Below are 15,408 nucleotides of genomic sequence, written 5' to 3' on the forward strand. Positions count from 1 at the left end.
AGGAGAAAAGCATCTGATTTTTCCTCCCACTTTATTCTCTTGGTTTTAAGCATCACCTCTTTGGTTCTGATCTTTCCTGAAGGAAATAGCTACCATTCAATAATTCTGCTGTTTGGTGACTGAGGGATATTGGCAGGAAATGGGATCTCTGTTCCCTTGACTATCAAGTATGGGGGCAGGAATCATGAGTTAGGGAAATTTCTTTGGATTCATCTTCCATGTCAATGATAATACTTAAGTGAAAAGTAAAATCTTCATCCTACTCAGCACAAATCCATGTAGTTATGAGGTCTCTACTCAGCAACCAGAATCAGGAATACATGAATCAAAATTTAATGTCATGCTATTTAGAGACTCTGTACAGAAATGACTCTGAACAGTGTCTGGATTGCTGGAGTCTGCATCCTTGTTCAACCTTTGTGACTTTGTACTATAGTTTCCTCATCTCTAGAATAGGAGTAAGAGTAGTACATAGAAGTTATTCTAGAAATAATAACTTAAGGAGTCTACAAAATATTATTAGTAGTAATTGTAATAGTATTGTTGCTGCTGTTGGTGGTGGTGGTGGTCGCTTGACCGCACGGCCTAGGCACTGTCCCTGAGCTCTTTTGCTTAAGGCTAGTGTTCTACCACTTTGAGCCTCAGCTCCACTTTCAGTTTTCTGGTGGTTAATTGGAGATGAGTCACATGGACTTTGCTGCCCAGGGCTGGCTTTGAACCACTATCCTCAGATCTCAGCCTCTTGAGTTGCTAGGATTATAGGTATGAGCCACTGGCACCCAGCCTACAAAATCTAGACAGAATGAGTTGAAACCTATTCCAATTCACTTTATAAAGCTAGAATTATCATATCTAAACTGTTCTATGGAAAGGAAAATTGAAGTCCAGTAGCATTACAAATTAGCTGGTGAAATTAGCCATATTAGCAGATAAAAGGGGAACCTCCCCCACCACACACACACAGGTTATTACCTCAGAGAATGAAGGAAAAGAGTGACTGGAGGAAGATGGAAGAGGAGAACCTGGAGGCTAAACAAGCTCTCTCATAAAAAGCAGTTTTAGTGGTCCAGTGAAGAGTACTAGGCTAGAGAATCATACCAAGTGTGCCATCAGAGTACAGAGAGTTTGGTCAGAGAAGGAAAATCCAGGCAGCGTGGTCAAAGAGACAGATCTGATCACTTGCCGGTAGCCGCAGTTGTGGCAGCTGTAGTGGTAGTGGCGGGCACCATACCAACAAAGAAAGTCTGGGACAAAGGTGCCAGACGCGTCATGCAAATGAATTTTACTCACTACCAGCAAGAACTGACAAGGAGCCGAAATCTTCATCCTGCAGATCACAGACCAGAGACGGCCCAGGAACCAATAGTCTGGCATGAGTAGAACCCTGACATTCTCACTTATTCTCATGGAGCAGTGGTGGGAAGGCAGCTCCTCCCCCACCACCGGAGAAGATCTCCATCTTTGATATTGCCCTGCTTAGCAGCTATCTCCAACCCAGGCCTTGGAAGAAAACAACTGGAGCCATTAGCAGGTCACAGGAATCTGACCTGACTTGCTAGTCTCAGCTCCACCCAGGGGAAAGTCACCCCACTAAGGCAGAGGAAAACACACCCGGAGGAGTGCTTTCTTCATTGGGTAAATAGAGCCAGAGGCTGCCCCTCCCCACTGCAACCTAGACAAACAATTGAAACTCAGTAAACATAAACCCTGAGGATGTCTCTAAGCTGGGCTCTGTAAGTGTCTCGGGAGCTAGCCCCTCAGGGAAAAGCTACTGTTTGCTGAAAGGCCTGCATAGAACGTAGCCTCACCACAGCATCTCCAAACTAGAGGAAACGGCCATCTCCTTCTTTTGTGATACTCAAAGCAGATCTCCTTCCCACTGAACTAGCCTGGGAGGAGGAACACAAAGTCCTGGGTAAGGCAGAGCTGTCTTGCCTGCTCAACTGACTTAAGAAACCAACCAAGCCACAAGAACACCAAATACCAAAAGCAGACCAGAGACTCCACCAAGAGACTGGTTACTGACACAGGGGGATTCAAGATCTCCGCTTCCCCCCTCCAAAAAAAAAATCAAAGAACTCTTTTTTCTACCTATTTTACTATTTTAAAAATTGTTTTCTATTTTTTTTCATAATTTTTATTTTATGTGTGTGTGTGTGTGTGTGTGTGTGTGTGCATGCGTGCTTTTTAAAAATTCTTTTGACCTTTTGGTCCTTTTTTTCCTTTTTCTTCTTCTTTTCTCTTTATTTTTTTGTGTGACTTAATTCCTGTTCTGCTCATCCCCAGGTACATGCCCGTTATTGATTATTAGGCCTTATCCCTCATTGTGTACATACTTAATCCAGAAAATTATTACTCAATTCACAACCTTTTAGGCTTAACTTCTTTAATAGTAGTATTTTTTATATCTATATGATTTTCAAGTATTCCAATTTTAAGAATTTTTATTTTCTCTTTTTTTCATTTTTCATTCTTTTCTTTCCATTCCTCTCAACCTATCCTTTTCTTCTCAATATCATTTCTCTATACTTACATAATTTTTAAGTGTTTCATTTTTTTTAATTTAAATTTTTGTTTTTCCATTTTTTTTCTTATTTTTTTAATCTCTCTCCTATCATTTACTCCTATCCATTTCCCTCTCTGAGATTAGGACTTGATTAAATTCACTCTCCTTTTACCTCTCTACATTCCTCTAATTCTATTTTTCCCCACAATTCATCCTAAACCTAATAATTTCTGGTTTGCAGAATCCCTCTTGTATGTTCTTAGCCCATTAATCTATAGTTGTTTGATGTTGAATAGATTGTATCTGTTTGAACTAGATTGTATCTACAGCCATTTTGACTGTGCAACTACAGGACTCTGGTTGATGCTTGCCTTAATATGGTGTTCTAGCACAAAATTGGTGTTAATTTCATACTAAATGGGCAGAACAAGCCAGAGAAACACAAGAAAAATGGCAAGTCCAGGTATGTCAGATCCCACTCAGGATAATCAGGTGACAGAACAGTTAATGAATAATCCAGAGGAGAGTTCCCAAAAAGCTCTACAAACACTACGGGTAAACATGGTGAATGAAAAGACTGAAAACCTGCAAAGGACTCAGTGCGAGCATGATAGGGAGTGAGACAAGGCAAACCAAATATTTAATACAGGAACTTCAAGACCATGTTGAGGCTAACCAAAAAATATCTACAGGAATCTCATGAGCATGAGGAAGGTACACAAAGATTAATACAAGACTTGCATGAGCAGGCTGAGAACAGTCAAAGAGAAACACAAGAATTGCATGAGCAGGCTGAGAACAGTCAAACAGAAAAACAGGAATGGCATGAGCAGGCTGAGAAGAGTTAAAGAGAAATACAGGAATTGCATGAGCATGAGGAAGCTAATCAAAGACTAATACAAGAATTGCGTGAGCAGGATGAAAATAGACAAAGATCAATAGAGGCATTCATGGAATCCATAAACAGACAGCTGAAAGAATTCAGGGAGACCACAACAGAAGGAGTGGGAGTCCAAGGAAACCTTAACAAATCAACTAAGTGATTTGAGAGTAAACACTGAACACCAAATTAAGGAAGTAAAGAAGTTCATACAAGATCTAAAACAAGGCTCCAACAAAGAATTTGAAGCCATCAAATCTGACCAATAAGAAGGAAAGGAAATAAAAAAAAAACAAAGTAGAAAGTCTTGACAATAGGTTAGACCATGCAGAAGATCGAATCTCAGGGATTGAAGACAGCCTACATATTATAGAGAAAGAACACACAACTATCCAAGACAAATTCAAGAAATATGATAGATCTATTCAACATTTGGAAGACACCATCAGCAGGCTTAATCTGAGGATAATGGGTGTGGAGGAGCACCTAGAAACAGAAGTTAATGGTCTAGGAAATTTCTTTAACAGGATCGTAGCAGAGAACTTCCTAAACATGCAAAAAGATAGGCCTATTCAGATACAAGAAGCTTTTAGAACCCCAAATAGACCAGACCAGGATAGGACATCCCACTGTCATATTATAATCTGCACAGAATCAATTCAGACCAAGGAAAGGATCCTTAAAGCTGTCAAGGAGAAAAGATCAATCACCGATAAAGGGAAACCAATTGGAATAACCTCAGATTTCTCAGCAGAGACAATCAAAGCAAGAAGAGCCTGCAATGATGTATGCCATGCCCTAAAGACAAACAACTATCAACCAAGAATACTGTACCCTGCTAAACTCTCCTTCATAACAGAAAGTGAAGTAAAAACCTTCCCTAGCTAAGAAAAACTGAAACAATATATCTCTACCAAACCAGCCCTATAAAAGATACTTAAAGATGTCCTACACATAGAAAACCAACAAGACCACAATAAAGGCCAACCCCCCCCCAAAAAAAAAAAAACCCAAACTGAAAGTCCAAGAACCATAGGAAGAACCAAGCTGTCGGAGCCCCCAAGAAGCTGCATAACATGGGCAGAAACTCCCAAATACCCCTCAGTCCTATCTCTCATCATTAATGGACTTAACTCTCCAATTAAGCGACATAGACTGTCTAGTTGGATTAAAAAGCAAGATTCTTCTATCTGCTGCCTTCAAGAGTCCCACCTTGCCCACAAAAACGAACATATTCTGAATGTGAAAGGCTGGAATAAAGTCTACCAAGCAAATGGCCCCCATAAACAGGCAGGAGTTGCAATCCTAATATCAGATAAAATAGATTTCAAATTAAAATTAGTGAGAAGAGATAAAGAAGGTCACTACATACTAATTAAAGGATCTCTCCTGCAGGAAGATATTACAATTCTAAGTATCTATTCACCAAACAACGAAGCACCCAATTTCATCCATGAAACACTACTTTCCCTCAAATCTCACATAGATCCAAAGACATAAATTGTTGGGGACTTTAAAACACTACTATCCCCACTAGATAGATCAACTCAGAAAAAAACCAACAGAGAAACCGCAGATCTAAACAACTGTATACATAAAAAAGATTCAACAGACATCTACCGAATATTTCACCCAGCAGCATCAGAATACATGTTTTTCTCAGCAGCGCATGGAACATTTTCTAAAATAAACTACATTTTATGTCACAAAGCAAACTTGTCCAAATTCGGAAACATTGACGCTATGCCCTGCATTCTCTCAGAGCACAAGGGAATAAAATTAGAACTCAACACCAAAAACTACCAAAGAAAGCCCTGTAACACATGGAGAATGTTGAATCACCAGTGGGTCATGGGAGAGATTAGAAAGGAAATTCAAATGTTCATGATATTCAACAAAAATGAACACACAAATTACCAAGCCCTCTGGGACACAGCAAAGTCAGTACTCAGAGTCAAGTTGCTAGCTCCGAGTTCATACATCAACAAATGGGAGAAATCTGAAACCAACAATTTAATGAGACATCTGAACCTCCTTGAAAAAGAGCATCAAGATAAACCCCAATCCAGTAGATGGAAAGAAATAATTAAAATTAAATCAGAATTAAACGAATTACAATCCAAAAAAAAACATAGAAAGAATCAACAAAACAAAGAGTTGGTTCTTCGAAAAAAATTAACAAAATTGACAGACCCTTAGCAATCTTATCAGAAAAAGAAGAGAACACATCCAAATAAATAAACTCAAAGACCAGAATGGAAACATCACCACAGAAACAACGAACATTATAAGGGAATACTTCTCAAAACATTATGATAATTAGTTTGACAATCTGGAAGAAATGAACCTTTTCTTAGCAAATATCGACATGCTGAAACTAAACCAAGATGAGTTAAACCAACTTAACAGGCCCATATCAAGCACTGAAATAGAAACAGCAATAAGAGACCTCCATCTAAGAAAAGCCTAGGATCAGATGGTTTTACGGCAGAATTCTACAAGGCCTTCAAAGCAGAGCTCACACCAATATTCCTCCAACTCTTCAATGAAATTGAAAGAGAAAGTTCACTACTGAACTCATTCTATGAAGCCATTATAATCCTCATCCCAAAACCAGGCAGGAACTCATCAAAGAAAGAGAAATATAGATCCATTTCTTTGATGAACATCAATGCAAAACTTCTTAAGAAAATTTTAGCCAATCGACTTCAACAATTTATCCAAAAAGTCATAAGCACTATCAAACAGGATTCATTTCAGGGATGCAAAGCTGGTTCAATACATGCAAATCACTTAATATAATTCATCACATCAACAAAGCAAGGATAAGAACCACATGGTTATCTCAACAGATGCAGAAAAAGCATTTGACAAGATCCAACACCCCTTTATGATGAAGGTTCTGGAAAAATTAGGAATCCATGGAACATTTCTCAACACAATAAAGGCTGTATATGACAACCTACAGCCAGAATTATAGTTAATGGTAAAAAATACTAAAGCCATTTCCTCTAAACTCAGGAAGGAGACAAGGATGTTAGCTCTCTCCATTTCTCTTCAATTTAGAATTAGACTGTCTAGCTACAGCAATAAGACAAGAGGCAAACATAAAGTGGATCCAAGTAGGGAAAGAAGAAGTAAAACTCTCCCTCTTTGAAGATGACATGGTCTTGTATTTAAAGAATCCCATGGACTCCACTCCCAAATTACTCGAGCTTTGGTTATATTTGGGCTTTTGAATGTCATTTAAATTTTAGAATCAGTTTGCCCAGTTTTATATTAATTTTTTTTCAGTTTGCCCAGTTTTGTATTAATTTTTTTTTGTATATGCCAGTCCTGGATCCCTATTCCCTTCTGCTCCCCAAATTATACCAACATCAAATACAGTGAAAACAGGGATGGGGAGGATCTACAAAGCAACAAAAAAATCACATGGTACCTTATAAATAAGTTAGAAACAACAGCAAGAAAGAAAAAACCACTTGTGTCCTTATCTTGGAGTTCCTTTCCCAAAGTTCCTTTGGCAAAGTTCCAGGGAATAAAATTAACCCTCAAAAATCAATGGCTTTTCTGTATGCCAACAATGAGAAGAATGTGGCTGAAATCTAGAAAGCATCTCCATTTGTAATAGCCCCACAAAAAATAAAATACCTAGGAATTAACTTAACCAAAGACATGAAGGACCTCTATGATGAAAACTTTAAAAACCTGAAGAAGGAAATCAAAACAGAACCTAGTGGCAAAACCTCCCATGCTTCTGGATTGGAAGGATCAATATCGTGAAAATGACAATACTTCCCAAGACTATCTACAAATTCCATGTGATACCTATCAATATTCCAATCTCATTCTTCAAGGAAATAGAAGGGGCAATCCAAAAATTCATATGGAACAATAAAAGACCCTGAATAGCAAAAATTATCCTCAACAGAAAGAACAATGCTGGAGGAATATCAACACCAAATTTCAAACTCTACTACAAAGCAATAGTAATCAAAACAGCTTGGTACTGGCACAAAAACATACCTCAGGACCAATGGAATAGAATGGAAAACCCAGAAATTAACTCACAGACTTATAGCCAGCTAATCTTTGATAAGGGAGCTAAAAAAAATAGAATGGAAGAAGGACAGCCACTTCAGTAAATGGTGTTGGCAAAATTGGTTAACTACTTGTAGAAAACTAAAGATAGAGCCTTATATAGCACCCTGCACCAAAATCAACTCCAAATGGACCAAAGACCTCGGAGTCAAATCAGACACTCTGAAAACATTACAGGATGGAATAAGAGAAACTCTAGGTCTCCTTGGCACAGGCTGAAATTTTCTTAAAAGAGACTCAGAAACACAACAAATCAAAGAAAGATTGGACAAATGGGATTGCATGAATTGCAGAATGATCACAAACAAGATCATACTAAAGGTACCAGCACAACTATGTTTATTGCAGCATTATTTACCATAGTTAAGATATGGAACCAACCCAGGTCCCCCTCAGTAGATAGATGAATGGATCAAGAAAATGTTGTATATATACACAATGGAATTCTATGCCTCCATCAGAAGGAATGGCATTGCCCTGTTTGTTAGGAAATGGAAAGACTTGGAAAAAATTAAGTGAAGTAAGCCAGGCCCAAAGGAACATAGGTCCTATGGTTTCCCTTATTTGCAATGACTAGTATATGTCTGAGTCAAGCAGAAAAGGTCAGATAAGATGATGCTAAGCGAAAGGAACCCCAAGATAAGGACACAAGTGGTTTTTTCTTTCTTGCTATTGTTTCTAACTTATTTATAAGGTACCATGTGATTTTTTTGTTGCTTTGTAGATCCTCCCCATCCCTGTTTTCACTGTATTTGATGTTGGTATAATTTGGGGAGCAGAAGGGAATAGGGATCCAGGACTGGCATATACAAAAAAAATTTAATACAAAACTGGGCAAACTGAAAAAAAATTAATATAAAACTGGGCAAACTGATTCTAAAATTTAAATGACACTCAAAAGCCCAAATATAACCAAGATATTCCTGCAAAAGTACAGATTACAGAGTACATCCTCTATTATACAGCAAAATTCAAGCCAAAGTTAGCACAATTAAAACAGTGTGGCATTGGTATAAGAAAATATAAGAAAAGTAAACCCCAGAAATCCAGATATCTAAAGATAGCATGTTTTATAAACCAATAAGGAAGTGAATGCTAATGAGAATTAAACATGCGTGTAATCTACTACCTATGTAAATCATCCCTAGATTTTACCACTAGAGGACACATAGACACCTGAAAGAATATAAAAAACAAATGTTCATAGTGGTATTAATGGCAATAGCAAAAAACTCTGTAGCCTAAGTAAGTGTGATCAGAGTTGGATACATAAACTGTTATATATTTGTACAATAACATATTATACCACATGAAAAATTAGTAAAATGAATAAAGTGCTCATTACGGATGAATCATACAAACTGTATTTGAACACGAGAAGTAAATGCAGGAGCACACATGCCCTGATTCAAATTGTCAAAGTGCAAAATAAGCACAATTCACTATCACCACAAATAAGAATTATAAATGTATGCATGTATAATCACATGCAAGTTCATATTTTGGTAAGTATATATGTGCTAAAAACACAAAAAGAAATAGGAACATGACTGACAAAAGGGCAGAATAGCAATTGCTTCTGCAGGAGATGGAAGAGAACCTGGAAAGGCAAAAAAATGAAGCTTTCAGATTATAATAAATTTATTATTTCTTGGTCTAATAAATGCATCACAGTGGTTTCTTTTGGTTATTTAATCTGAGCAGACAAAGTAGTTCACCTTTTTGGGGGGAGTCGAGGTGGTTAGTACTGGAGTTTGAACTTCTTTTGGCTTTTTTGCTTCACTGGTGCACTACCATCGGAGCCATGTCCCCAGCCCTATTTTTTGCTGGTTATTTGGAGATGGAACTTTTCTGCTCAGCCTGGCTTTGAACCTACACTCCTCTGGATCTCAGCCTCCTGAGTAGCTAGGATGACAGGCAGGAGCCACCCATGTCCTGTTTATTTTACACATTTTGCAAGTGTCTGTTTCAGTCGAACTTTATCAATGAATATATGTTTATAGTAGTGAGAAAACTGAATTAGCCAGGGAGAGCGATGATGTCATATAGCTGGGTCCTACCACAACATGTGCACAGCCTGTTAGAAGTAGTCATCTCCGAGTCTGTCCACAGACTCATGCTTGGACCCTGGGAGTCTGTGATTGTGTTTGTTACAACTTTACTTCCAGAAACCTCTGAGTGCCTTGTCTGCGGTTACTGCCACAACAGCAACCACCCAAAAGCTACTATAGATGTGACAGCCATGACAAGTCCAGGAGATGGGGCAGAAGAGGGATGTCTCTGTTCTGACGGTCCAGGGGGAAGCAAGCAGGGTGTTCAGCATTTCCTTTCAAACCAGTGGATCAATGCCTTTCACTTGGTAGGGGAGCAGACATTTGTTGCAAGATGACCTTCCCTTGATGTGCTGGCACAGGTGGAGGCCTACGAACGCACATTCTGAGCAGCCCATAAACTAACGTGCTCCGGTGACAGAAAGAGCTCAGGGCTGGAGTCGTCGCCTGGGCACAGGAGGCGGCTCCAGGAGCAATTTAAATGATGAAGTGAGAGGCACTAAATGCAGAGAAAACTCAGAGGACAGGGCAATCAATCACTGCCAAGCTTATCTCCTGACAAGGAGTAGGACTCCGGCTTCCAGATGTCGCATTAAAATGTAATGTTCCCACTGGGATGCAGCATGGCACATTTCCCCGAAGCTCGGGTTTCACTCAGTTAACTAATTATGAGAAAATGTGACATTGGTATTTCACTTCTTCTACAGGGATGAAATCATTCCCAGCAGGAGAGAGAGATTGTTATTTTTTGTTCTGTTTTGTGTTGTCATTAAAAAGGAATTACTTACACAGCAGTAAATAAACTCTTGTTAGAAGGAAGAAACACCCCTACCCCTGCCCTTGATCATTCTGTCAATTCACCTTAAGTCTGACAATCATTTCTGTGCTTTCCCGGGAATGTGGTGGATGAAAGATGAGGGCTAGACTTTCAGAATTAAGTTTGAAAATGAACTCTACCACTTACTAGTCAGGAGTTCTTTTTCTTTTTTCTTTCTTTCTTTTTTTTGTGTGTGTGGGGTCAGTCATGGGGCTTGAACTCTGGGACTGAGTGCTGTCCCTCAGCTTTTCAGCTCAAGGCAAGCACTCTTATCATCTGAGCTACAGCGCCACTTCAGGTTTTTCTGATGGTTTATTGGGGATGAGAGTTTCACAGCCTTTTGCTGCAGGGACTGTTTGAACTGCAATCCCCAGATCTCAGCCTCCTGAGTAGCTAGGATTACAGGTGTGAGTCACCCACACCCAGAAGGAGTTCTTAACTTACTTAAAAGTACTCTGGGCCTATTTCCCTTCCAACTGCAAAGCTAGAGAGAATGCATCTACTGTAGTACGTTATATATTAAAAGTGAAATTCAATGATATGGAGCATTTCAACACAGTATTTTGGCATAAGTGCTCAATACACTTTAGCTTTTATTCTCAATGACCTTGATACTCTTTCATATTCACAGAAATAAGTTAAAGGTCAGCTGTGCTTTTGTATTGCTTATTCTACCATGTTTCTAATCATAATCTCTTCCTTTAATTTGGCACTGAGGAACAAACTGTATTTTCTGATATACATATAAAGGTTTCCAGTAAAAAGTTCATGCTTACAATAAGGTGGAAAGAGAGAGATCTCCCCTTAACTATTCCCCTATATTTTAATTTTCCCTTTTCTTTTTTTTTTAGGTAGGGTCTAGTTAAATTGCCCATATTGGCCTGCTTCTAAGCCTCCTGCCTCAGATTCCTGAGTAGCTGGGCCTGCAGTCATGTGTCACTAACACACAACCTCCATCTTCTATCTTTTCAAATTAAGGCTAGATGCAAGGCTAGGCAAACATCATCCGTAAATCTGTACTTTCTCTCTGACCACCTAGTTGCTAGGGAAAAAATGATATTATATCAGAGCCACTGTTAACATACTAGAAGCCAATTTCACGGATGATTTCCTATTAGAATGCACAGCAATCCATGAGGTGGTACAAAGAATAGATGTGATTAGCTCTATAGGCAAAGACAACAAACTAAGATCAAGAAAGAATGATACATCCTTGTAACTCATCTATAGGAATGAAGTATGGCAGGATGATTGGACTAAATTTGTCTAGAATGAATTGTCTCAAAAGCAGTGATCATGGAGGGAAGCAAGTCATTGGTGGAAAGTGAGCAAACTAGAAGATCAAAGTCTGGCTCCTTTTACATTCCAACTTCAAAATCCATTTGTTCAATGTGCTTCAAAGATTTTACTATAAATTTGAAAATCTTGACTTCCCTCTTTTACAAATGTCCCTCCAGGTTGTCATGGTATGCAAATGGCATGTAAGATGGATGGTGAGACATTCCAGAGATTGTATGTTGTCCTTAGCAAACAAAAAGTCTTAAAACATGGAAACATAAGGGAAGATGTATTGAGTGCTAGATAGAAAATACTTGTAACAAAAAATATAAAGAATTTTTCTCCAAGGATATATTAAATAGGAGATGAGAAACAATTTGATAAATTTAGATAAAATCAGCATTACACATTTGAACAACTGTAGAAGTTACAGAAGCAAATTGAGAAGCCTGGATATTTAATACATTATTAAAATCACAAAATATAATAACTTTCTAATTTTGACACTATTTCTTCAATTAGTCAAATATATGAGTTGTTAACATAATCAATTCTCAATTGCTCTTAACACTGAGGACACATCTTTCTGGTATCAGCCACCATTCAAGGCTTCAAAGGGTTTGTCATATGCTCATTGATATTTCATAACCCTTTAATAAGCCCTAATGGATCAGAAAATTGCAATTCAGAATCCCTGCAACTGTTTTTGAATGGAGGATACATTCTGATAGATGGGAAAGCAAATACAACCAAAGGACATTAAGGGTGAAACTAATTCAAACAATTTCTAGTTTATCATTTGGACATGGAAGCCCAAGGACCTATAAATATGCAATCAAAAACCCATTCATACCAGCAACAATCAGTAAAATAGCATATAATAACAGGTTACCATTAGGTGGTTGATTACCTAATTTTGACTTAATGGGCCTGAACATAATTTTCCCTATGGTTCTTCTATAGGACACAATACAGCTTCATTCCAATATTGAGACATTATGATGTGTCAGCATAAAGATTACCCCACATTCCCTATTTCCTCAATACATTCATTTAATAAATACATTTTAAGGTTAACTATCCATTCATACCAAAGAAGTCAGCCTAATAGAGGAAACTGCTAAACAAAGTATCAAATTTTCATACTAAGCCCTACAAAATGGGGAAAAAAACTTTTGGTAGAATAATCAGTGGATGAGAAAGCTCTCCAAAACAATGAGGTAAGGTAAGCAGAAAGTATTTATATGGCCAAAGGAAGCAGTCATTTTATACATGAACAGCATGGGGAAAAGTAGGGAGAAATGAAACTATGGTGATAGATATAGTACCATATGTCTGGAGTGGAGAAGGGAAAAAGAGAGTAGGGAGGCTAATTAATTAATCCATATGAGGGGCTGGGAAGGTGGCTCAGTGGTAGAGCATTTGCCTTGCATGCATAAGGCCCTGGGTTCGATTTCTCAGCACCACATAAGCAAAAAGAAAAAAAGCCGAAAGTGGCGCTGTGGCTCAAGTGGTAGAGCACTAGCCTTGAGCTGAAGAGCTGAGGGACAGCGCCCAGGCCAAGAGTTCAGGCCCCACGACCGGACCCAAAAAACAATAATAATTAATCCATATGAAAATACAATACTGGGAAGCCAGACACAGCTATTGGTCTCTTGGAAAGACTGCATCCTATGGTCAAAGAGAATAGTTTTGCTATGAGCTGGTTTTGTGAACTAGAGAAAGGAAATCCACAGGATGGTTACCAAGTTATGGAGCAGTTTCTAACACCTCCAGAAAGACATATGCAGCCCTTAGTTAAAGGTGAATATTGACATATTTGTGCAATATAACTACATGACTAAATTGACTCATTATTACCACTAGATGAGCAACGTTGAAAGACCATGGAATAAATGAATAAAGGTCAGGAAGGAGGCAATTAGATATTTTGTCCTTTGAGCAAAACAAGCTGTCTCTTAAATGCAAATAATTCACCTCAACTAGGTAACAGCACTTCTCTCTCACTAATTAGCTTCCATTCCAACTTAGAACATTCTGGAGATGGATGTGCTGGGGCATAGTCCTGCCATGTCTCATGGGCTTTGGGGAATCTTTCCTATCCCTACTTAAAAAGTGAAAATCTTTTCAAAGAAGATATATGCCTAGCCCAAAGTCACAAAAGTCTCTGGTGACAGGGATAGAAGCCAGGCAGAATCCATTACATTTCACAGTATTTGTCAACCAAATTGGCTATAACAGATTTGGAAAATAATGTATCATATTCAGCCAGTGTGCACTGTTTTGTGAAAAGATGTTTGACGGTTTGTAATCAAAGATATAAGGTCAGTACTGAAACTAATTCTTTGAGTAATTCTTTGCTTTGATAGAGAAACATAAGGGCCAGGGAAAACTTTCAATAATGAATTTGAATTTGGTATAAAGAAAAGACCAATTCTTACCATGATCTTCTGAAGAGACTGGTGATCTAAAAAAAAAAAAAAAAGAAAGAAAGAAAAGAAACACGATAAATATGCTTATACCGCAATGATAATAATCACATATCATCCGATAGAAATCATATTCCCCAAACTCCATTCAACAGAAATTCAATAGAGTAGGCAGTATAATTAAGGTGCTGGCTTCAGGGTGCATTCCAATCAGTCATCCTCAAGTCTTACCTGAATCGGCTGGGTGTTGGAGGTTTCTAAAATGTCAGTCTGTCAATCCTGTGTCACAGGATTCAACAAATCAGTTAAGTCTCAACTTATCACAGAGAAAAGAGAATTCCTAAAAATATGTATTGGGTGAAATTACATGGTATTACCTACTGCTCAAGACCAGGCTTTTCAAGAAAAAGACAGTGGCAAAAAATATTTACTAGATAGAGTGTATTTATATAAAAAGAGATCTACTTGGAAGTAAAAAGAAAGAGAGAATGAAGTAGAGGAAAGGGCATGCATGTTTATGGTTATTATCACTTTTATTTCCACTCTATGGAACTGAATGTTTGAATGACCTTGGCATAGACTTTCGCAAAATTGATCTATGGCTGTATAGCTTCAAGAATCAGAAAAGGCAAGAGGACAATCGTGTGTGTGTGTGTGTGTGTGTGTGTGTGTGTGTTACAACTGGATATAGCAACAACTTACATACGATTCATTGGTCTAACTCCAATTATGGTAGTCAGATATCAGAGGAATCATCACATTGGCCATAAAAATCTTTTTCTCCTTCTTTGGGGACTCCTAGTAGTGGTACACTGACTAATAAAGCACACTAGAAAGTGGAATTCACTTCTAATGTGAAAGACTACCATTTGGACAGCTAAATTATGTTTTGTATGAAAAATGAGAGACCCATGATGCCATATTTAGAATCATTAAAATTTCAGAAGGAAGGACAAATGCCATATACATTTCCCCTAGGTTATGGAGGAGTCTTCTCTCAGTGAATGACCTAAAAGTATCTAGAGCAAGGCAATGACCAAAGATAAAAATAGGAGTTGGGCAATGCAAATATGATCTCTATTTCTTTATCAATCACTATAGTACTATCTATTACTTTCAAGGAATGTTCATGAGAAAAGAGGACAAATGTGGAGGCAAGAATCATTTAGTTGATATAGAAATAATTGGAGAAAAAAGTTACCTATTTTGGGATGCTTGATACCACTTTATCTGATAATTAATAGGATACAAGTAAGCAGTAAAACATAAAGACACAGTTGTAATAGGAAGAAAACCCTAAACATCCATTAGTGGAAAGTGGCGTCCTTTGAACGTCATGTGTTTTT

General features: G+C 38.0%; 1 protein-coding gene across 1 annotated transcript in view; it reads right to left on the bottom strand.

Annotated features, from left to right (window-relative positions):
• Window positions 1-15,408, bottom strand: part of Dgki (diacylglycerol kinase iota) — a 434,705-nt gene that overhangs the window by 45,909 nt on the left and 373,388 nt on the right. Inside the window, 1 exon segment of the mRNA XM_069996861.1 lies at window positions 14,075-14,100. Within this exon segment, the coding sequence (XP_069852962.1) occupies window positions 14,075-14,100 (26 nt within the window).

Source organism: Dipodomys merriami, unplaced genomic scaffold (genome assembly GCF_024711535.1).
Source record: "Dipodomys merriami isolate MVZ:Mamm:240054 unplaced genomic scaffold, mDipMer1.0.p SCAF_5, whole genome shotgun sequence".
Taxonomy (NCBI): Eukaryota; Metazoa; Chordata; class Mammalia; order Rodentia; family Heteromyidae; genus Dipodomys; species Dipodomys merriami.